The following is a 23843-nucleotide window of genomic DNA, read 5'->3' as shown; positions in this document are numbered from 1 at the left end:
TGAACCCTCCATGTCTTCTTTCCTGAGCCAGTCCAAATATAATTCATTTTGAGCAGCCCCTCCAATATTTATTTATTTATTTATTTTTATTCATTTTGATACTGCCCAATAGCTGAAGATCTCTGGGCAGCTCACAACAATTAAAACCAAAAAAACATGGAACAACACAATGCAGATGATAAAATACAGTATACTGTTTAGCAGTTTAAAACTACAATGTAAAAATAAAATCATCAAACTGGAGCTAGTAGCAAAAATAAATAAATTAAAATACAGCACCAGATAAAAAGAAACCAAAGAACTAAAATGCCTGGGAGAATAAAAAATGTCTTCAGCATGTCTACTCAGAAGTAAATTCCATTCAGTTCAGTGGGACTTATTCTCAGGTAAGTGTGTGTAGAATTATAGTCTTAGCGTTGTGCATGTAAAGTGTTTCGGCATTCTTCTGTAGGAAAGGAAAGAGGAATAAAACAGGTTTGGTTCGTTTACAGAATCCTTGGTGCATTTCACACATTTCTTCAAGTATGTAGTACTTGTGTGTATATGTTCTTATACCCCCTGGCTACGGTCATTTTCATGTATCACATTTTTAAAAAGATTTCCCTGAAGAGGCTGTTGCTCTTCATTGCCAAAGAGAAATGGTGCCATGCACTTTGAATACAAATTCATCCATGTTCAGAGTAATTTTTCTTGTGATTGTCTCTACCCTAGAGAAGTGTCTTTAATGAATTACATACAAATTGTGTAATTTAAGAAGTTAATTTGGTTTTCTGGTTACGCAGGCCTAAAAACAGCCCTTGTAGAAAGAGATGATTTCTCATCGGGGACCAGCAGCAGAAGCACTAAATTGATCCATGGCGGAGTGAGATATCTTCAGAAGGCCATCATGAAGTTGGATTTTGACCAGGTAATTGTTTTATGATCGTAGCTGTAAAGCAAAAAGAATGTCTAACTGTACTCCCTCCTCCTGATCTAATTAAATTTGTTCTCACATTTATGGTTTTTAATATAGTCTTGGTTTTGAATGCTTTCCTTGGTTGCTTGCCACGTATATTGATCAAACCATTCTGCATGCAGAATGAATTCAGATAGAAATGGCAGTAGTTAATATTTACACAGTGGTAAATTTTAAATAATGCAGTTTCTTTAAACTTTTGGAAACCAAAGTACAGTACATGTTTTAAAAAATACAGTTTTGCCCGTTTTTGTGGAGCTTTGATGTCCTGATAATTAGAGCTTGAAGACAAGTTGAGATGCCTCAGGACTGAGTGAGTGACCCTGTTCAGACAACACGCTAAGCCATGGATATTAAGCATTTTGAGCTAAATATTATTGCTTAGCATATCATGTGAACTATTCCTAACCCTGGTGGCTACATAACCATGGTTTAAACATGCTCACTATCCATTTGCTACAAAAGAGTTAGTGGCCTAACCATGGCTTAGCATGTTGTCTGAACCAGGCCAGTGTATTCAAAATGGGTACCTTGTATCCCTGGAAGCTGATGGTAGGGATCAGAATCTTTCTCTCCATCAGGCTAAGATTCTGCATGCAGGAAAGTTTTGACAGGTGATATTGTCCCCTTCTGCATTACTGATGTGATATAGTCCTAAGAGGGCTATATATTGGATTCTCACCAGATATGTAAATCATCTCTTGCTTTTATCTGCTTAGGCTGATATACCCACTATGCCCTATCTAGACAGAGATAGCCTAGCTACAGTTATCCATCACCTGATAACCTCTTATTTGGATTACTGCAATGTGTTATACGTGGGGCTGCCTTTGAAAACTGTCTGTAAACTTCAGCTGGTCCGAAACAGAATAGCAAGATAGTTAATGGGGACTGACCGAGAAGCCCACATTACACCAGTCCTTTTCCAGCTTCACTGGCTGCCAGTCCATGTCCAGGGCCGATTCAACGTGCTGGTATTAACATTCAAAGCCCTAAATGGCTTGGAGCCAAGTTATCTGAAGGAACTGCTCCTCCCATATGTACCTGCCTGGACCCTAAGATCATCTTCAGGGGGTCCTTCTTCATGAGCTCCTGCCAAAGGAAGTGAGGCAGGTGGCTACCAGGAAGAGAGCCTTTTCTGCTGTGGCACCTCAGCTTTGGAATGAGCTCCGTAGAGAGGTTTGCCTGGCACTTACGTTGTACTCCTTTTGGTGCCAGGTGAAGACCTTTCTATTTTCCCAGTATTTTAGCATCCCAGTCTTTTAGCTCTGCCGTTGAAACCTGTATTTTAAACCTCTGCATTGCTGCTCAGTTTTTTTTCTTGTTGTACTTTTATATTGTGGTTTTAAGCTTTCATATTTTATGCTGTACCTTGTGTTTTTTTTTGAACCGATCAGAGAGCTTTGGCTATTGGGTGGTATAGAAATGAATTAATAAATAAGTAAATAGTGAAGGCAAGAAGTTTCTACAAGCCCAAGAGGTTTGAAGGGAGTAGCAGGGATGCCTCTTGGGCATCCTCATGGATGGCTGTTTTTTTTAATGGCACCTTGGTAGGGCAGACAGTGCCTCAGAGTAGGAGGCACTGTACATCGCATGCTGTAATAGTGAACTGGCAGCTGGGGTGGTGGTTGGGTAGCACAGGCAGATGGGAACAGAGGACTTAGTTGAGATGCCTCCGTTCCTTGGTGGAAAAGTCCTGTGCCGAAGCAGGAAGCCAGCCTGGTGGACGGCACACTTTCTGCTGGTCATGAAGGCACCTCCATCATGCATGTCAGGGATGACCATCCGTCAGCCTGAAGCAACTCATTTTGGCACTGGTGGTCCCACCAAATTGTAATTGAGGTGTAGTCATTTGTTTTGCTCAGTTTTACTTTTATTAAATTAAAGAAGGAAGGGCTCCGCTTGAGCTTTTATTTATTTATTTATTACATTTCTATACCTCCCCATAGCCGAAGCTCTCTGGGTGGTTTACAAAGGTTTAAAACAGTGAACATTAAAAACAAATATAACAATTTAAAACCATCAAAAGCATAAAAAACAACGATATCCATTTAAAACAACTATTTTCACTCCCAAGTTGCCTCTTGAGAGGGTATTGGAAAACGGCACAATGATTCTCAGAACCCAACCTGCTCCAGTTGATGCATACCTACTTCTGAGTGTGTCTGCTCCATCCCTGTGAAGTTGATGCCAACTTTATTTATAGAATCTCACCATCTGCGAGGAGGTCAGAATGCTCTGTCCTCTGGAGTAGTGTCTGGAGGCTGCTGAGAATATGGAAAGTGGCTATCTTTGATATACAACATAGGGGAAGGTCAGTTGAACAGCCCGAGCACAAAGTGTCTTCAAGTTATGGGCAAGGTACGGAGTGACAACTTTTGATGGCGGATAACCACATCAGTGATGCATTTTGGCTAGGTGCCTTCAAGCACAAGAACTAAATGAGTGCCAATAATTTTTGTAAGTCTTTTTCGTCATGTAGGATCTTAATGAGAACATACAAACATAAGAAGAACCGTGCTGGATCAGAAAAGGGTCCGTCCAGCCCAGCATTCTCACACTTTGTCTCCACTTGGGGGATGTCTAATGGAAAATGCTTCTGTCACGTCTTCCACTTTGTTGGCAGCAGCCTGGTAGGGTATAGGATTTTCGGAAACCTCTGATATCAGAGACTTCTGTCTAGCAGGTAGCAATTCAATAGGACTGCGCCATTCATGGATACTTAGTTTTGCTATTTTTAAGAAAAACACCAGCCAATGCATATTATATAATGCTGCAATTCATATATATAATGCTGCAATTCATCTCCATATTATTTCCTGTATTGGAAAGATGAATTTTCTGGTCAAGGAAATGTTCCTCGACATTTTAACAAAAACATTGTGGAAACATCCTTTCTAAGGCCTCTTCTGAGAATTTGTTTCTAGTCATGTACCCTTGAGCCAAAGTAGCCGAGAGGGAACATGCAAAATGTTGTCGGAATTGTGCCTTGTACAAAAATCTGTAAAATCTGTTCTGCTTTTTAGTACAGAATGGTGAAAGAAGCCCTCCGTGAACGTGCCAACTTGCTTGAAATTGCTCCTCATTTATCCGCTCCTCTGCCTATAATGCTTCCTGTTTACAAGTAAGTCATCCAATGTTTGTTCTGCTTTATCTGTTTGTAGGACTGTTGTCACATTTTAAACTGATAAAACCTGGAGATGAATGTAGTATGCTTTTGCCTTACTAAGTTTTTTATCCTATGACACCTCCTGGACTTGCAGAGGTGAAACGTTTGCCATTGCCTTGTGGAAGTGTGAAGTGTCACGTTTTTGAACACAAATTCCATAGGGGTAGCCTTGTTAACTTGTTAACAGCAACCACACACAGAGTCCCATAGTACTGTAAAAGCTCGCTGATTGATTGTGGTCCCACAAGCCACTGGCACTGCAGCACTGATCTGATTTTAAGTTGTACCTGAATTGAGCTTAGACTTGGCTACCAAATTCAGAGTTGAATTTGTGTGGATACCATGCATGGCACATGCACATTTATTTTTAGAGATGTTGTCTAATTTCTAAATGAGGTTTTAGAAAGCATCTCTCTTGGTTTTGAGATTCTACTGAAGCATTGTCTATTTTTCCTGTTTCTCACATGCCCAAAGGTGTACTCGGTGAAGTACAACCAGTAGTTCTATCTGTTCAGTCAAGCCAGCACCTGGGTTCCGGATCACACAGGGAGCCCCTATGGATAAAGGAGGCTGTACTCTCCAGGATGTCACGCTCCATGCGAAACACAACAAGGGAGGGGTTGTGGTTGGAGTGCTCCTTTCCCTTGCATGCTTACCCAAAGGCACTCCTGTCTCCTCTTCTTAACTGATGACCTAGCACAGTCTTCCCCAAATCACTTTATTTATTTATTTATTTATTCCTCCCCCCCCACACACCCTTTCTCTCTTTCCTCTTATAGGTGGTGGCAGCTGCCATACTACTGGGTGGGAATTAAAATGTATGACCTCGTAGCAGGAAGCCAGTGTCTGAAAAGCAGCTACGTGCTTAGCAAATCAAAAGCCCTGGAACTTTTTCCTATGTTGCGGAAGGACAGACTCGTAGGTGCCATTGTCTATTATGACGGTAAGTTCTCTCGCTTCTCGACAGCTTTTAAAAGCTCAAGCGTTAGCCACATTTTGTTATCGGTGCGTATGGCAAGTTTGCAATGCTAGCCCATTTGCATCTCCGTAGCTTCCATTGCAGAGGTGGGCAACCTGTGGACTGCGGGGCACATCCCCACCTTCTCTTCAGTGGGGAACAGCGGAGCAGTCAGGAAGAGGGGCTGGGCTGCAGATGAAAGTTAAATGTGACCTGCACATCTCTCTCCCCTCTGCTCAGCTATTTCCCAGTAGAGAGGATTTCGCCGCCATTGCTGCTCCTGTTGTTAGTACTGCTGCAAGGTTGCAGGCACACACAGCCCAGCCTGAGCCCTCCTCTTGGCTTGGTATCTGCACACCAAGCAAGGAATACTGGGGAGGTGCTAGCTTGGTTCCCTCCCATTGACTTTTTGTTGCTCTGCTCCTGCTGATATCATGGCTGTGGGAACTTCAGGTTTTCTACCCAATCTCCAGTGGCCTGTGTTGGTCCCAGGAGCCAAGAAGGGGTCTGGAAACAAAGCCCTATGAAGAGAAACTGAAAGAACTGGGCATGTTTAGCCTGCAGAAGAGGAGATTGAGGGGAGACATGATAACACTATTCAAATACTTGAAAGGTTGTCACACAGAGGAGGGCCAGGATCTCTTCTCGATCATCCCAGAGTGCAGGGCACGGAATAATGGGCTCAAGTTACAGGAAGCCAGATTCCGGCTGGACATCAGGAAAAATTTCCTGACTGTTAGAGTAGTACGACAATGGAACCAGTTACCTAGGGAGGTTGTGGGCTCTCCCACACTAGAGGCCTTCAAGAGGCAGCTGGACAACCATCTGTCAGGGATGCTTTAGGGTGGATTCCTGCATTGAGCAGGGGTTGGACTCGATGGCCTTATAGGCCCCTTCCAACTCCTACTATTCTATGATTCTATAAGAGTGGTGCCATTTGGAGAGCCGCTTGCTTTGCCATTTTCTAGCTTACCAGGGTTTGTGTGAAATGATATGGATTGGATGGGCTGTTTGGGCCTCTGTGATTTCTATGGAATAGTCATAGGTTGCACATTCATAACTCAGGGACTGCAGCATGTGTGAGTGCGCCATCGCAGATCTAGTACCGCCACTTAAAAGTCTTCCATTGCCAGTTGTCAACTCAAACACAGTGCTTGTAATGGGGACAGTACACACATTCAGGTTGCAGGCATCAAATATTGAGTAACGGTGTTCTAAGTCCTGCATGTATATGTGAACCACCAGCCCGGTGCTTCTGATGAAAAGAGAACAGGATCGGAGGTGTCCAAATTGTTTGCCAAGTAAACATGTGCTTTCTGAATGCTTCAAAGTTTCTGTGCCTGCTATCTCACGAGCGGACGTTACAGTTGCGTTTCCATCCTCGAGGCCTATCCATATAGCCAACTTGGCTTCTGGCAGTTCTGGTAAATCTGTCAGCCAAATAGTTGGGATCACGGAGGTGTGGTTAGCCGTCAGGGAGTTTCTCAAGCAAAGAACTCTTCAATAGCTTCTTTCACAAAACTTGGACGTGTCTTCGAGAGCATCCCATCTGCATTTTTGGGCACAAAATGAAATGTTACGTACACATTGAATTGGAGGTGAACCTGCATACATTTTAATAAAGCGACGGAGAAAGCAGCCTACCAAAATGTGTTTAGAAATTGCTAGAAGCCAAGAAATTCAGTTTGCGATGTTGGAATGCAACTAGTTGCACAGCAGGGTGCCCACTTAACTACTTTCTCGTAGCCCCCTGCCATGCCTACATACCAAAGGCCAGCCTTAACTGTGAATTTCTTGTCTTTATGTTAGACCTGTAAAATGCTTTTTATTATCTATTATCTATTTTTTCCCCACTGGATGATTTACAGGATCCATATTTTCTGTTAGGGGCAAGAGTGTATTAACGTGCGGATTTGTAAGCCCCCCCATGTAGCCAGCAAGCCGGCTTTGCACTAGCGGGATGCCTCTCTGAGCCTTCGTAAAAAAAGAAATCCTCACACACTATTAAGCATGAAGCCTGCCTGATGCTTCGCTGGGCACCCAGAATCTTGTTCTCCACCCATCTGGTGCTTAATTGCCAACCCCTTTTGAAAAGCTTTGCGGTGGCCTACTCAATGTGGGATGAGCTGCAATTTGGCTGCGCGGTGGAAGTCATACGATGATTTCAGAACAGAAATGCCAGTCAAGCCAGCCTGTGCTTCTCCATGCTAAACACATCGGAGTTGAGGGATCCTGAGTATGTACCCTAAACTGTAGAGTGGTCATCAAATTGATGCAAGTAGTTTTAAATGTGGAATAGTATGTAGGTGATGGGGGCGGCGGCAAGGGGACACACACAGAACGTGTTCACAACATCCTTGCATGCTTCCCCTCCTGTAGTTCTGAATTCCCGCCTAGGGATAGAACCATAGAATGATAGAATAGTAGAGTCGGAAGGGGCCAGTAAGGCCATCGAGTCCAACCCCCCTGCTCAATGCAGGAATTCACCCTAAAGCTAGCAAAGTCCCTAATTGCATCATCTTTTCTTCTGCTTCTCTCTCAGAATAAATTAGAATGAAGACCAAGCCCTCACCTCTCCACCACTTTCCTTTGGGGACTTATATTTTTCTCTGACACCCCCCCCTCCGTTTTCTTGCCCGAAATAGCAAAAGGCAGTCAAATAAATCATAGGGGATCACTGGAGGCACTGCAAACTTGTTCTCTATCTCCTCTTAACTAGAATGCCCTGTGCCAAATCCCATTTCTCACATAAGCTTATAAACAAACTTCCTGAAATGTTTGTAAAACGTGTGTCTCTCTCTCTTTCTTAAGCCATAAGGACTCTGGCACTGACTGTGGCAAATGTTTCCTGTTCAGTCGACTGGTGGTCTAGCAAGATTAAGATTGTGCCAATAATGAACAAGCAAAATCTCTTTCAGAATAGGCTTTTAGTCTGCAGTTACCTGGGAGTGAGCCCCATTGAACTCTGTGGGCCTTACTTCTGAGTAGACATGGATCATACTCCTAATCAAATAATTGAAAATTTAGTCCAAGTAAGCTCAGACTATTTCCAAGCAGTGAGGGGAAAGGAGAAGAGCTGATTCCGTGTTGCATCTCTCAAAAGATCCTGTGTTGCCTCTTCTGAATTTTGAGGCTGTTTTTAGCAATTGTTGGATGCTACCTAAGCAAGGAAGCTGAGTAGTTAAATTGTTCAGGATGTGCTTGTTTGGTAAGGTGGACGCAGCCTCCCATATTGGAGAAGGGGCATGGCTCAATGGTAGAGGTTACACGGATGGTAGAAATTATGCTTCGCCACCAGCAAGCAGACCTGTTTTTATTCAAGTAGGCCTTTGGCGTATAAGCTAGTCTGTTGCTGAAGAGAGTTTGAGTTGGTTGGCTGCTGCTTATTTCTTACATTGTATGTTTTCACTGTGTTTTTAATTTTGCTTTGATGTTACGTTTTAATCTGTATTGTACTGTAATTTTTTAAACTCTTAGCATTCAGAAAATCTGTTGTCAAGTGCTGTAAGGGGACAGGATAGAGCAGGATAGAAATCAAACTAAAGAATCAGTTAAATAAATGTCTTCAGGTTTCTTCTCCAAAGCTGGAAATGCTAGGCCAAATCATGTGCCTGCTCTGTGTGTGGTCGGCTACCTTTTCACACACACATACACACACGGTTGTGAGCATAAGAAACAGAATGTATGGATTTGAATGGTGACGGCTACATCTTGTATCTGAGTCTTGTATCTGACTCTGCTCTTGTTTTTATAGCACTTTCTGAGGAAGTAGTCTGAAAGAGTAGCCTGAAAAGCATCTTAAAGATTCTTCTTCTTCTTCTTCTTCTTCTTCTTCTTCTTCTTCTTCTTCTTCTTCTTCTTCTTCTTCTTCTTCTTCTTCTTCTTCTTCTTCTTCTTTTGTTATTGTTATTCTAGGTCCAAATTGCCATAGCAGAGTTCCATAATGTAGGAAGAGTTGGCCTGGGCTGAGGAGGAAAAAGAAAGAGAAGCACCTCCCTGAATAACTCTTTTTAAAATATCTGCTAAATGAAATAAACTGGATGACAGTATTTGCTGAATGATATAGCCTGACCGTGGTGGCAGTGTGCTAACCTCATGACTGCATGCAGTCATGCTAGCAGAAGTTTGTACTGAGAACTAGATGTTGTTGAAATACATTGCAGGATCTTTAAAATTCCAGAAGTTGAATTTTAGCGACCAGTTTTCCTGGAGGGCCACTTTGAGAGTGGTGTTAGGGGTTGGCCAAGACCCTGACTCCCCCCTGGACTTCCCCTAAATGTGGGTGGGCAGCAAGTCCTGCTACTGCAGCTGAAGCTCTGCTCTTCACACAGCCTTCAGCTTTCGCCCTCTGTGAAACTTTCCTTTTTTAATTGGGTGAAGAAACACCTTTTTGCCTCCTATCTACTCTTCTGATCTGTTACAAGGAGTTAGAATTTGTGCTGTTAGTAGCATCTACTGGCTGTAGAGAGTAGTACCTAACAGCTGCTGTTCTCTCTCCCTCTGTTCTGTCACATTGACTATATTCGGCCCACTAAATGCTTTGTTTTTCTCTTTTCCCCATGCTCTGAATCATCTGCTCAAACAATTTATTTTTATGTCTACCTTAAAAAAAACACCAAAATGCCTACGTGAAATTGGGCTCCTGAATCTCCCATTCCTTCCTCTCTCCCTCTAATTTCCTAATTATTTATCAAACTAGTGACCAGCCAGGCTTTTCATTTTCCAGCATATATTGTTGCTTAGCCTTCTTAATTGCATTTTAAGTTTGTTTATACAAGCAGAAAATATATATGGTACATTATAAATGTTGGATGTACCAGCAACAGCAAATCACAAACTTTACCAGGGGCTATTCTTCCTCTGCCGCAGCATCAGGAAACTAAAGCATATGTTGGATGTTAGCCTGAGTGTACACAATGTGTCCTATTTATTCAAGGTTTCCTTTGAAGCTGCAACTTACAAGTTTGTTTCTTAGGGGTACATGTCAGACTTCATTTAGCATTTGTTGGTATTCGGATACTCCGGAATAGCAAAAAGGCAACATTTTGGGGGAGGAATGTGGCTGCTATCTGAGCAGTGATCTGTCAGTTTCATTTATGTAGCTCAAGGAAAATTAGAAAAGAGGCACTATGGAAAAGCCAACACTGCCGTTCCTAGATCACAGAGATTTTTTTTTAAAGCAGTCTCTCTCTTTAAACGAAGAATTAACTTCTATTATTTTATTTTTTTAAAAATTGCCTTATGAAACACTAAGAAAAATATAAATTAAATTTACCTTAACTTGACTATAAATCAAAATTACCTTAAAACATAAATAAATGTTAAGCATGCACAAAACCATTTGCTGGTATAAATGACAAAGACTATATAGATATTTTATTAATATCATTGTCCATCATAAGTCCTCCTTTTTAAAAAGGTTCTCTTCAAACTGTAAGCATATCAGAAGGCATTAGTTTTTAAAGGCATATAGCCCTTGAGTATTTATTTTGTGCCTTTAAAATGTGTTGCCAGATATTTTCTTGCCATCTTCCTAAAGCTTGGTAGCATTTCATAAAACAATTAGAAGTTGCTAAATGATCAATGCAAACCTAGACATGTCTGCTCAGAATTGTCCCATTGAATTCAGTGGGACTTCTTTTCAGGTGTAGGTCTCATTGAACTCAGTGGGGTTTACTTCTGAGTAGATTTATATAGAATTACACTGTAAAATCTCTGTAATAAACTCTGCTTGTTACATTTTTCTTAATGAAATAAGAATCAATAGGAAATGTCGGTTTAAGACTTCAGGGGCTTAGGAATACATGTGAATATTCTGCATTTACTGGTATCTTTTTAGATGTGGAGAAAGCTGCTTAGAGAATGTAGAAAAAGAAGTAATGATATCTTTGAAAAGAAGTGAGACTTTCTCATTATAAATCTTATGAGTTTTTTTTAATGTAGGTGTGTGGGAAGCACCAAAAATCAATGAGAGAAACTGTAGAGCATTCATTAAGCTGTCAGTGGTGGAATAAGTACTCTTTTTCTTCTAGCCTCCTATGGTTGCCTTTCCAGTGTGTGCTGAATTATGAAAAGTTACAGGTTTATAATTTATTTTTGTCTAATTTATAATTTTGAGACTATCAAGGTATATAATTGGGGTACAGCCCAGTAGAAAAACTTAGGCAGTTGTAAAACTTCACTCACTTATTTCAGACGTTTTTCTCGTTTGGAAACGAAAACAGTGTGACAAGCTGCCATGGTAAAGGTTTCTTACAGGTGAAGCCCAGCATGTCCATCACAAAAGAAATATGACAACCTCTCATAAGGTTCAATAAAAAGGGAGGGAAAGGAGCACAGTGAGGAAATTGTTATGGGTAGTTAAAGGCAGCTCTGGGATTTGGAATTATTTTGAATAATCGTGATAAACTGGAAATCTTTAGAGGAAACCTGCATTTAACCTGCAGTGATAATGGCAGTGGAGGGTTGATTTTCTGCCCCAGCTGGAGTATATGGCCAGTGAATCATTGATCTTGGGTGGTGGCATCTGTATTTTTTATGAATTTATTTTAATTTTATTTTTTTAATAACTGTGATTTAGTGTAAATAGTATATGGAGGAAGGATGTATAAACTCCAAGTACCCTGATGAATTGCAATTGATATTTTACTTAGCGTACACACTGTACACACTGCAGTAAAGGATGCTATGAGGTCTCTTTTCTTCCCAGTTGTTTTCAGTATCTTTTGTGTCACCTGGAATGTCACCCCTCAAAGAGCTATTAGTTTGTAATATATAAAATAAACTTTTGGGTCTGTTGTAGGTGCCCCTAGAAAACGCTTTGTGTTTGTGAGCAACTTACCCGTCCCCGTCCCCCCCAATCATGGGGAAAGCCACATGCATAAGCGTTCCTACCGGACTCTGAGTTTGTTCTTAACAAAAGGCTGGCTGTGCATTGCATTCCGTAGCACTCTGGTTGCTGGAGGCGCCGTTCCCAAAAGCATGCAGATGATAACTGCATCTCCTGCTGTACCTGTAACAATTTAATTGTATAAGTCAGCCCAGTCAAGCATCCCCAGCACATGACTGGGAGACATGAAATTCATTGTCATTATTGTCCCTGTCATTTTGGATCATTATATCCTGCTGCAGAATTTTCCTCACTTCAGTGCTTTTTTTTACCTCCAGGAACTGGGGATTATGGCTGAGGTTGGGGTGGGGGCAGCACTGTGAACTACATTTACCTCGGGGGAGCCACAGATTAAATTGGCTTTGCTCTCTTGACTTGCTGGATTCATCTGCTTGTATGCTGTGAGTTTAAAGTTGGAAATTTATGAGTATCTGAGTGAAATTTCCACAGCCCCTGCTTTAGTCTTTTCGTGGGTTTGTGTTTGCTGGTGGAGAATCAAATGGTAACTCTTGCCTTGTTTCATGAGAAGTGAACGTGGGTTGGTTCTTCTGATCCCATGCTTTCCTTAAAGGTACAGGTTTGTTCTCCAGCAAAGTGACATTATTTGTGTATTTTACCACAAACATCTCCATATTCCCCAGCGTGCTATGGCTTTTCAGAGGAAAGATTCCACTGAAGCATGTAATTTATATGTGTGTGTTTTATGTGAACTTAATGGTAGGCCATTAGTTAATATGTATCTTGTTCCATAACGTAGTGATGGCGGTGCCATGGATACGGCTAACGGGGAAAAATGCTGTTTGTGGAAGGGGAATTTTCTTGGAGATGTATGAAATTTGAAAGGCACTGCAATATTTTCTCTCCAATGAGAATTGTATAAAAGGCCGTCTTGTGGATTTCATCTCTTTTTGTGCTGCTGTCATAGACATTATGGAACTCAGTGGGTGGGGGAGGGGGAAAGGATGCTGCACTGGCAACCCCTGTGCCTCACTTTCTCTGCTACCAAGTTGATATAGTCCTCTTCACCCCCAGTGATGATCAGAGCACCACCTTGGGGAGCAAAGTAAGGGTGGCAGCTGTTCTTTCGGCTGGCAGGAGTTTCCATTAGTCGTAGAAGCTGGTATTGGAACAGCTGCCTGGAGAGAGTGGGTCTGAGTCCAGGGCTAGATCTACAACTGCTGCTTTATAGCAGGGTTGAAGTGCACTGTTGGGGCACATTCCGCATACCGCTTTCATATGTTATTTCCTGTTTTTTATTGCTCATTACCCAAAATACCGCAACAAATGCCATTGTGTGTGCTACGAGGTATAAATGCGCAAGAGGGATACAGCGTTACCCTGATGGGATCGTAATGATTTGACACCATGTGTAGATCCGGCCCAGGAAATGAGAAATAAATGGAAGAGCCCTAGCTAAAGAAAGCTAACAAATTAAAACCTTAGATGACCCCTGAAACTTGGGCATGGAATACTTGCTTTTGGGACACTATCATCCAAAGGATTTTTGAACCTGTCCTCTTGTTCTTCTCCCCCTCCCTGATGTATTACTTCAAACACTGATTGCATTTAATGATGGCAGCATGTTTTAATGCCAGTTCACCACCACCACCATCTGCATTTGTTCTTGAGCCATTGACATTATTTGAGTGAATCCTTGGGGCTGCCTCACACTTTATGCCGGAATCATATTTTTCATGGCTATATGAGTGTTACGCTGCCATCACCAGCAGCCAGCGAGCATATGCGAATGACAGACATGTGTCAATAACAACCTTTGTACATGTGCTTGCAGCTCTCATCGGGCTGTGGTTCCCTGCTGTGTGTACACAGCTATTTAAAGATGCCCAGTTGTTGGTTTATTTTTTTATTTTTTTAAGACATTCGTATCCCGCCCTATATCACAAGGATCTCAGGGCGGCGTACAGATAAAATCATACAAACAATATAAAACAATAAATAGACACAGCTAAAAACAAATTAAACCATTAATAAGCTAAAACCAGTACCGAATTTGAAAACAGTAAAACCAATTAAAACTATGTACAGGCTTGGTTATACATATGTTTCCTGTAGGAAAGGCCAATATAGAATCCGTGTACCCACTGCAAGTGCATTGCCACGTAAAGTGTGAAGCAGGCTTTGATTCTTGTTACAGGGGCTGGTGTGACTAGCTGTGTTTAAATTGTGGCATAAATATTTCTGCCACACTAAGCGCTTGCGATTTCTGCTGACTAAATTTAGTTATTGTTTTGGCACCTTAAATGTGTATGATTTCCTTGGAAGTGGATATTCTATAAATACAATAAATATGTGTTTGGCTGAAGGTTTTTTTTTTTTAAAAAAATTGTTACTTCCTCTCTGTACAGCAAATAGGGATTCCTCATTATTTATTTAGAAACTACCACATGTCTCTAGTGAGTGATGAAGTCACTCGGCTTCATAAAGAGTAATTCTGCATCTTCCATATATCTCTGACATATTACCTCCTGTCTCTTTTTATACCCTTAGATCATAATTCTGGTTCTTGTTGGTTTAGACAAGGTCATGTAAGAGGAAGTAATTTCCTTGATGTCCTATGAAGTGGGCAATAGTTCATAAAACTATTGACTGGTTTCCATGTGACTCAAAAGAAATTCAAAACAAAAGAGAGAGAGAGACTGACCAATTCCAACTGAAATAAAATGTGTATATGTATGTATGTGAGAGAGACCGATACGTAAATAAAAAGACAATTTAATCCTCACTGCCTCTTCCCACAGAATTATCAAAATTGTTAGAATACTTCCACAATTGGTAGCTGAAATTTAGTTCACATGTAGATCAATGCACTGATCATTAGGACATTTCTGCAAATGAGGCATTTAAAGGACTTCTGGACAAGAAGAGTCCACAGTAACAGTTAACACAGAACAAGCCATGTTTCACAAGGACTGAGTGTAGATTTGTGGGTGTCGTAACACTCCCCCCACCCAGCCCTCGGACCTTCCAATAAGCAGCAGAGAATTCTGATGAGAATGAAGCATGGGCTAGTTACTCAGGGGTATTAAAATCAGTGCTTTATTCAGGGCTCTTCCAGCCAGAGGACACAAGCCCTGCCATCATCGTCTGGCTCAGAGGATGAGTCCCCAGCAGATCCTCCATCAGTTGATTTTCCATCTCCCCATCCTCACAGAAGTCTCAGGCTACAAAATCAGACAAGGGCCCTTGAACTGTCCAATCACCTCCTCTAGGAGGAGCAGAGCTGACCACTCTATGGGTCTTATCAGCATACATAAGACTTCAGTTGGCTGCAGCTCCTCTTATTGTTGTAGTAGGAGGGCCTGCAGGACCCTCTTGGTGCTTTCCAAGGTCCTGTTTTCTTCTTGCCTTGATGTGACTGCCATCAGCTTCTCCTGCGAGCCTCAAGCTACTACACAATGAGATGGTGGGATTTCCCCCTTCCTACACGTATGCCAGCCTTGGTTTGGGAGAGGATTTACAATAGCACCCAGAAATCCATCTACGAAGGCAAGCGAGACATGCAGTAGGTTGAAAGAGCATGGGATTTCTTTCTCCATGCCATTTCACAATCCGTGGATTAGGTCAGAATAGATTTTTAATGGCAGCCAAGATTGTATTACTGGTTGCAGAATTTCAGCTGTGTGTTTTGTCTAAGCCTGTCTGTCTACACATACACATTTTATATCCACATTTACACACACACAATGTGTTAATTATTCCCTGTTTAATAATGTGTGCTGACATCACCACATTTGTCCAGCATTGTAGCATGGCCACAGAAGGGCTGTCAAGACATTTTTCATTGTGACATTTCAGCGTGACTTCCATAAACTGGCACTGACAACATTTTGCTTTCATTTTAACACTATGCATTTACTTACCCTGACATTGCAATAAGATGTCTTTGACAAGTTGAAGGCTGATACAAAAGAAGTGGGGTAACAACATAATTAAAAGCCAACACCACTGAGTAAATCCTAATTCTGATCTGCCCCTCAGCACCCCCTCCCCATGAGGAGAAATTCATTATCTGGCATGGCCTCTGGCACAGCACTTCTAAGTGCCTGAGCAGGGATTCACACCTGGTGTCATACCTCTCTGACTAGATAGAGACTTACTTTGTTAGAATATTATTATTTTATCTTTGATACAAATTAAGGTAATAGCTTTTCCCCCCCATTAGGTCAGTTTCCAATTGTGAAAGCTTCCAGAGTATACCGAATTCATCACTATTAAATGCATAATTTTAAAGTCTGTGTGCAGTCTTAATTTTCTGTGCCTCTTCCATTCTCTGACAAATAAGCAGTTTTGTTCAGTACGAAACTCTATTCGTTTTGCAGTAGAACATGGCAAATTTTCTTCAGTAAGATACTCTGTTTTGCCGTTTTCAAATTTTGCAACTCTTTACAGTAGAGGCTCTCAAATATTGTCATGGTGGTGACAATCTGAGGAGTAGACACCTTAAATGGTACTTGGATATCTGTGGAGTCCTTTGTGCTGAATGGTCAGTAGTGCTTCCTCTGTCCTTGTTAATTCAAGACATACAGATTTCCCTGCATTAATAAGGTTAGGGTTAATTGTTTTCTCAGTAACTGTTCATTCTCTTTTTGTGAGATCAGCTTCGCATTTCACTCATGGCTCTTCGTGGGGGAGTTAGTAGCTCCCATCAAGAAAACAGAGAGATGGCTGAGTCATAGAGGAGGGCAGGAATGATCTAGAGACTCTTGGTCAGGAAAGTCTTGTGTTCCCTTTGTTTGGAACCAAGGGGAGGACGGAGCTGAGTTAGAGCTTTGTGAGTTTGTTCATCTGTACAGTGGAACAGTTATACATGAGCCGTGGTAGAAAGAGGGGCCTTGTTGGTCCACTAAATGCTCATCAGAAGAGTTCCCACTTATACCGTTGACTCATAGCTCTCTCTCGCACTATGCCAAGGTATCACAAAATGGGATCTAGAACTTTCAGACTTGGACTGGGGGGAAAAGAGACCCAGATCCTATTTATTATTATGCTTATTATCTTTTATTTTAAAGTTCACTGTGTCCTTTATTTTGTTGAAGACATACCAACTAAATATAATTAAATATTATATATTATATTATATAGGGAGAACCTGTAGGGGTCGGTGCGGTAGGAAAGCATGGTGTTCGGGCTATGCTTTGCATGATTTCATCACAAATTCTGCTTATTTCCCCCCATATTCCTTTTTGCCATTAGTCTCTGTTCCATCATTCTGTCTTCATCCCATTCCACGGATACCCAGCAGTAACACTGATGCTGCCTGCTGTACAGGAGGTTTAGGTGCATCTGGGTGTGTGTTTTTTTTTTAAAAAAAGCAGTGAATGATTAGGAAGTGCAGCATTCTGTGTCGAATCTTTTCACAGATGACTTTCATTACAGTCCTTCTAGTTCGTATTTGCTAGGTTGCACGCACACATTTGTTCAGAGTGGCTTGGGGTTGTCATTCAAATTGCTTTGGGACCAGTGAGGTCTTCAGTTGTATTCAGTTTTTATGTAAAATTTCCAGCAAGTTGTGGTCGTGAGAGGTGGCAGAGCTTAAAAGAGAAAAGAAAAAAGCAATAACCAGTACAGGGTAGAGTGTTAAGTGGACATGTGTTCAGGGCAAGTGCTGTGCTTTACCATTCCTGCTACATTGCCCACAGGTTAGCTGTTCTAAGCTTGAAGACAGTTGACTCAGCTCTTTGCTATGAAAGAACATTGAATTATTTTGACAGCCCTGTTCTTCTATTTGTATATCATCTTTCAGTCATGATGGGAAATTGAAGACCTTCTGAATTTAATATATGAGCTACTACTGAAAGCAAAGAACTCCCACCCATACCATTACTGTAATAAAACCTCTGACTCTGTATTTTAAAAACAACAGCAAGCTTTTTGGCTTCTCTCCTCACCCCGTTGCCCCTCATAATAGTGCAGGAGTGCTTTTAATGCTTATGGATGATCTGCAAGTTTTCTTGGTTGCATGCTGTTTATTTGGTAAAGGTACATAATTTTACTTTTGAGATAGTTTAATAGGGAATTTTGGAGGTCAGAAACAGGGGTGCTATTTCAGGCAAACTGGTTGAGGGGGTAACATTACCTCTCCATCTGTTTCAGTGCAATGGGGTTATTTCCAAGAAAACAAGCAGAGGACCAGGCTGTCAGTGACTGTTGTTACAAACTAGCGGTGTCCAAGCTCCCTTCTCCCAGGGAAACCTTTCTACAATGACAATGACTTTCCTGCTACATGTGCTTGAGAATTCTGGGATGTATTCTCAGTCCAAAGATGGCATCCCAAAGACATGTCCAGCAGTCTGATGTTTGTTTGTTTATTTAATTTATATACCGCCCCATAGCCAATGCTCTCTGGGCGGTTTACAAAAGTTAAAAACAGTGAACATTAAAAAGTATACAAAATTTAAAACAATCAAAAATATGGATAAAACAGTATCCATTTAAACAACAACAGTTCTGGGGGCCATTAAAAAACAAACAAACTTAGCATATGTTGTTAAATGCTGTTAAATGCCTGGGAGAAGAGAAAGGTCTTGACCTGGCGCCAAAAAGATAACAATGTTGGCGCCAGGTGAGCCTCATCGGGGAGATAATTCCATAATTGGGGGGCCACCACTGAAAAGACCCTCTCCCTTGTTGTCATCCTCCGAGCTTCCCTTGGAGTAGGCACTCGGAGGAGGACCTTAGATGTTGAGCGCAGTGTACGGGTAGGTTCATGTCAGGAGAGACGGTCCGTTAGGTATTGTGGTCCCAAGTCCTGTAAGGCTTTATAGGTTAAAACCAGCACCTTGAATTAGGCTTGGAAACGTATAGGCAGCCAATGCAAGTGGGCCAGAATCGGTGTTATATGTTTGAACCTTCTGGTTCCAGTTATCAATCTGGCTGCTGCATTTTGCACAAGCTGCAGCTTCTGAACCATCTTCAAAGGCTGCCCCACGTAGAGGGCATTGCAGTAATCTAATTTGGAGGTTACGAGAGCATGGACAACTGAAGCTAGGTTATCCCCGTCCAGATAGGGGTGTTGCTGGGCCACCAAACGGAGTTGGTAGAAGGCACTCCGTGCCACCAAGGCCACCTGGGCCTCAAGTGACAGAGGTGGTTCTAGGAGAATCCCCAAGCTATGAACCTGTTTCTTCAGGGGGATGTTGCTTTTTGTAGAGCAGGGTTGGGCAACATGGATGCTTCCCCTGGTGCAGCCACCACCACTCCGCCCCTGGCAGGAACCCCAGCAATTTGCCACTGAAAATCAGTGGCAAACTGCTACGGAACGCTCTAGTGGCCAAATGAAGCTTGTAGAGAAAGTTCAGTAAAGGTAGACAAGGCATATTTTAGGGAAGCTTGTTTGCCATTGCAGATCTATTTCAGGAACATCAGATAAGATTTCAGAGAACTCTGTGGGTTCCTAGAAACGCTGTTTGAAAACCATTGTTATAAATGATTAAATGCATGCCAAAGATCTAAATCTTTTTGATCAGGAGTGGAAGACCTCTGTCCCCCCAGATGGTGTTGGACCACAGCTCCAATCATCCCAACTGTTGGTCATGGTGCCTGAGGCTCTTGGGGGTTGGAACACAACAACATCTGGAAAGCTACATATTCCTCATAGCTGTTGTAGAACTTGAGCAATTGTATGCGTTAGAACTGAGGAATGTTTTTCAGCAGAATACTAGAACAAACCCATACTTAATCGGAGTACTAAAAGTATGTGCATATCGAATTGAGAACACGTGTCTTGTTATGTTTGCTTTGGGGCTTTTGACTTGTCTTCCAGCAGAAATCCTCTCCATCCTTTTTGCTTTTCAACCAACTGTCAGTCCAACAGGAGAGACTCCTCCCCCTCTCTCTTTGTCAAATTAATCATTCATGAACCAAGATAGAAGATGTTTCTGCCTTTTTATAAGACTTATACTCCTAAGAAGAGCGATATCTGGAGACATGACTTGGCAATAGAGGTGTTTGTTGGCCAGCCAGACCTCTAGAGGGCACCCATGACTGGGGAAAGGAAACCACATATGTCAGAGAAAGCAAATTGGTAGCTGTTACCTACTTTCCCAGAACAGAGATACTCCTAGAGATTTACTTCTAGCAGTGAAAAAGACAGACTTCCCTACTTTTCTCTGCCATGTAGTTCTATAGTCAATTTAATTCAAAGGAATTTGGAAACATTAGTTGTTAACTATGTTAATTCCTTTATGACTGGACTTTTGGATTCAGGTGTCTCTAACAGGTTCCTGGAGTTTGAAGAACATCTCTGTGAGCTCTGGCTATTGGGCGGTATAGAAATGAAATAAATAAATAAATAAATAAATAAATGACCCTACTCCCATGTTTGCAGTTCCCCCGTACTCTCGTCAGTATAACCAGCTATGGCTGCAGCATCTTTAAGGATGGACTCACACACAATCCATGTTGTCCTGACCCATCCTTCCATGGTGGTACCCACATGGATTTGGGCCTTGTGAAAAACTCTATATGCATTCAGCTCCGTCATTGCCTTCCCAATATTGCAGTTGATTTTATGAGTACTGCTGAATATGTGATAGTTAGGAATTTGTGTGAATGTATGTGGATATGTAAATAACATTGTGGATCTTGCTGAGATTGTGATTGTGCAAAGAAAAATCTCCTTGAGATGGGAAAAAAGTAGTAGGAGCCCCTTGTGTAGCAAGCGATGATCCCCATGCCACAACAATCTGAGCAGGAAACAACATCCTCAAAGCATCCTTTTATGATCACCTTCCCAGATGCATCTTCTCTTTTGCGGGGGAAACTTCCATTGTGAATTGTATTTATATAGTACAGCAATTAGTTGTTCTTTTACGTAAAACCTGAGCCATAGTAGGAAACCACAAGTCTCTTTTTATTCCAAGAATCCATAGATGCCTTGCTATTTCCCTTAAATGAGATATAGCTCCTTGTTAAATAACATTTCACCACTGAGAATATAACAGAAATACTCCATCACTGTCATTTGCCATTATTGAAGTGGCCTCCACCAATCTTGGAAATCCCTTCTGCACTTAGAAAGCTTGTTTGTAAGTGTGTGTGTGTGTGTGTGTGTGTGCGTAGTTTCAAAGAACCAAGGAGCAGATTTTTGTTCATATGACACATACATACTCAAGTAGAGAATTTTAGCTAGATTTTTTTTTAAGTCACAAACACAAAGCTTGCATATTGTAAGAGCCAGTATGGTTTAGTGAGAACCAGTGTGATGTAGTGGCTAGAATGTCGGACTAGGAGCCGAGAGATCCGGGTTCTAGTCCCCGCTCGGCCATGGAAGCTTACTGGGTGACTTTGGTCCAGTCACAGACTCTCAGTCCAACTTACCTCACAGGGTTGTTGTTTTGAGGATTAAAATGGAAAAGAGGAGGATTATGTATGCCACCTTGGGTTCCTTGGAAGAAAAAAGGCAGCATAAAAATGCAATAATATAATAAAATAATCAAGCTACTTCTGGATACTTTTTAACATAGCCACATTTTCTATCTTTAATTTATTTTGTGACTTATTAGTATTCCCTCTCTCTCTCTCTCTCTTTTGTTAAATACTGGGGAAGCTTCCATTTAATTTGTTTATTATAGTTTTTGATCTGATCCCACTCGTTTTCTATCTGCAGGCAGCTGAAGTGACTCAGGCAGTTAAATATAATGAAAATGCTGAAAATAAATCAAACCCTTTTGGCTTTTCACTGAAGCTATTGTTCTTCGATCTTGTCCTCTTTGGGGTTTTCTTTTCCCTAGCACCTATTTAGCTTTCTTAAGCTTCACTCACTCTGCTTCCGCCACGCTGGAATAAGATGTCTTGAAGGGGGGGGATGGGGTGTTGCAGAGTTCTGGGAACCATTGATCCTCTTTCTACGTTTCTGCGTTTTTGCCCTTTTGATTTTGAAACGGATTACTTGTATAGCGTCTGGGTGTTGCTCAAGCAGAATCGGAAGGGGCCGAACTTTACATAAATCATTTATACTGAACACTTGGTATGCTGGCTACATAAATCAACAACAGTCTCCATTACCATCCATTCCCCCCTTTTATCAGTATTATCTTGATACAACTGATCACAACACGTGGCCATGCTGAACCCTGCCTTTGGAGGTCTGGCCCTTTGTAATTAATTATTCCGGGCACACGGAGCTTGGCCCTTGCTACGCGGAATAATTGCTCCCAGCCAACATCCAGGGTTTTTAACTTCAGTGGCAATAATAAATAGAAAGTCTCAGGTGATGCCACTATTTTAAAGTAATTAATCATCTCCCCTCTTCTTTCTCTTTCCTCCCCTTCCCCCTCCCCCTCCCTGCACTCTCCCTTACATGTTGATTCTCCCCCCACCCCACCCCCGCTAAGGAGATTCAGTAATAAATCTTTTATGATATAAATGTTAAGAGTGATCTATTCACTAAACCTTGTTTTTCTGCCTGTATGTGGGTTCAAGGTTTGAATTTTTTTAAAACTGTAAATACTGTTCGTTGCAAACTTAAAATGTGCATAAAACGAACGCCTGTTTTATAGGCAGTTGTGGCTTAGTAGAGGAATCTCTGAAAGATCATTGCTTTTCTTTTCTTTTTTAATGTCACGCGGTGTGTGTGCTAATCGAGATTGTTAATTAACACCAGTGGGGCCGTCAAAAAATACTTTCTTGGGAGATGCGGTATTAATGCTGGATTTTGGGGTGGGGTTGGGGGGGATTTGAGAAGCCCTCCCTTCCTCCAAAAAGGAAAGTGGCAGCTTGTGTTCATCTGTGGTTCTTGACAGAATGATAATACCAAGAATTCAAATGCAACATCTCAGCAAGCATTGCTTGGATAGTAATCCTGGCCATTTGCAAACGTTTGCGCTTTTGTATGTTTCTGCTGTTTCAAAAAGGGGAGGTGAATGATTTGCCCTACCGAGGGACAATGTTTCTCTCTCTCACTCTCTCTGAATAATTCTTGTTAGACCTGACCAGCCATCACTCCGATTCAATGTGACAGGGACAGATGTGACAGATCGGTTCTGACACACTTCCATACCACAAGTCAGTGGCTTGAGGTGACTCATGTCCTTCCTTTGATTCTGCCCCCCGCTGCAGGACAGCACAACGACGCACGAATGAACCTTGCTATTGCCCTCACTGCTGCCAGGTACGGGGCTGCCACAGCCAATTACACTGAAGTGGTGCGCTTGCTGAAGAAGACGGATCCAAATAGCGGGAAGAGCCGTGTCTGCGGAGCGAGGTGCAGGGATGTTCTAACAGGTACGTAGGCTCCGTGCGCCGTGGTCTTTTGAAAGAGGCCCTTTGCCTCCCTTCACCTAACGGATAAGTTAACGTCAGCACGCACGCGGCACCTGCCTTCGCTCAGCTTCCATTTTTCAGGAACCATTGGGGGAGCGGGGTCTGCGTGTATTCTCTGGTGTGTGGTGGATCATCCGGAATCCCCCTGCCATCCTTCCTAATATAGGCATTTGGAGCACATGGTTGTTGAACTGCAATAAAGCACAGCTGTCTACAAATGCATTTTGCTTTTTTGTTTAAAGAAAAGGGGATGATTTTTTTTTCTTTTTTAACCCCCCCCGCTAAAGGTAGAAAGGAGGGGGGAGGGGAAGAGTGCAACGGGAGGTTGGAGTTTGTAAATATCACTTAACTGACAAAGGAGGCATATTTCCAAAGTGCAGTGGCATGTCATTAATGCCAATCATCTTTAACTTCTGTCAGGTTTTCATTCAAACCCTAGCGCTTTGGCAAGCTAAGCCACGCTTTTACATCCAAGCCCTTCTGTCAAGCAAAGCTGACGTTGTAAAATACCGTGTGGCGTACATTCAGTAATAGTACCATTTAACAAATTTCAGCCTCTAAGAATGTCATTAAATATATAGAACTCAAT

The 23843-nt window shown here is 41.9% G+C and overlaps 1 protein-coding gene across 2 annotated transcripts in view; it reads left to right on the top strand.

Moving 5' to 3' along the window:
* GPD2 (glycerol-3-phosphate dehydrogenase 2) overlaps positions 1 to 23843 on the top strand; it is a 95558-nt gene that overhangs the window by 40072 nt on the left and 31643 nt on the right. For both annotated transcript variants that reach the window (XM_063116531.1, XM_063116530.1), the window contains exons 5-8: positions 783 to 907; positions 3982 to 4079; positions 4904 to 5067; positions 23051 to 23215. In XM_063116531.1, the coding sequence (XP_062972601.1) occupies positions 783 to 907; positions 3982 to 4079; positions 4904 to 5067; positions 23051 to 23215 (552 nt within the window). The remainder of the gene's footprint in view (positions 1 to 782; positions 908 to 3981; positions 4080 to 4903; positions 5068 to 23050; positions 23216 to 23843) is intronic.

The sequence above is a fragment of the Elgaria multicarinata genome, chromosome 2 (assembly GCF_023053635.1).
Source record: "Elgaria multicarinata webbii isolate HBS135686 ecotype San Diego chromosome 2, rElgMul1.1.pri, whole genome shotgun sequence".
Lineage (NCBI taxonomy): Eukaryota > Metazoa > Chordata > Lepidosauria > Squamata > Anguidae > Elgaria > Elgaria multicarinata.
The sequence above is the reverse complement of the archived record's forward strand: the minus strand, read 5'-3'. Positions and strand labels throughout refer to the sequence as shown.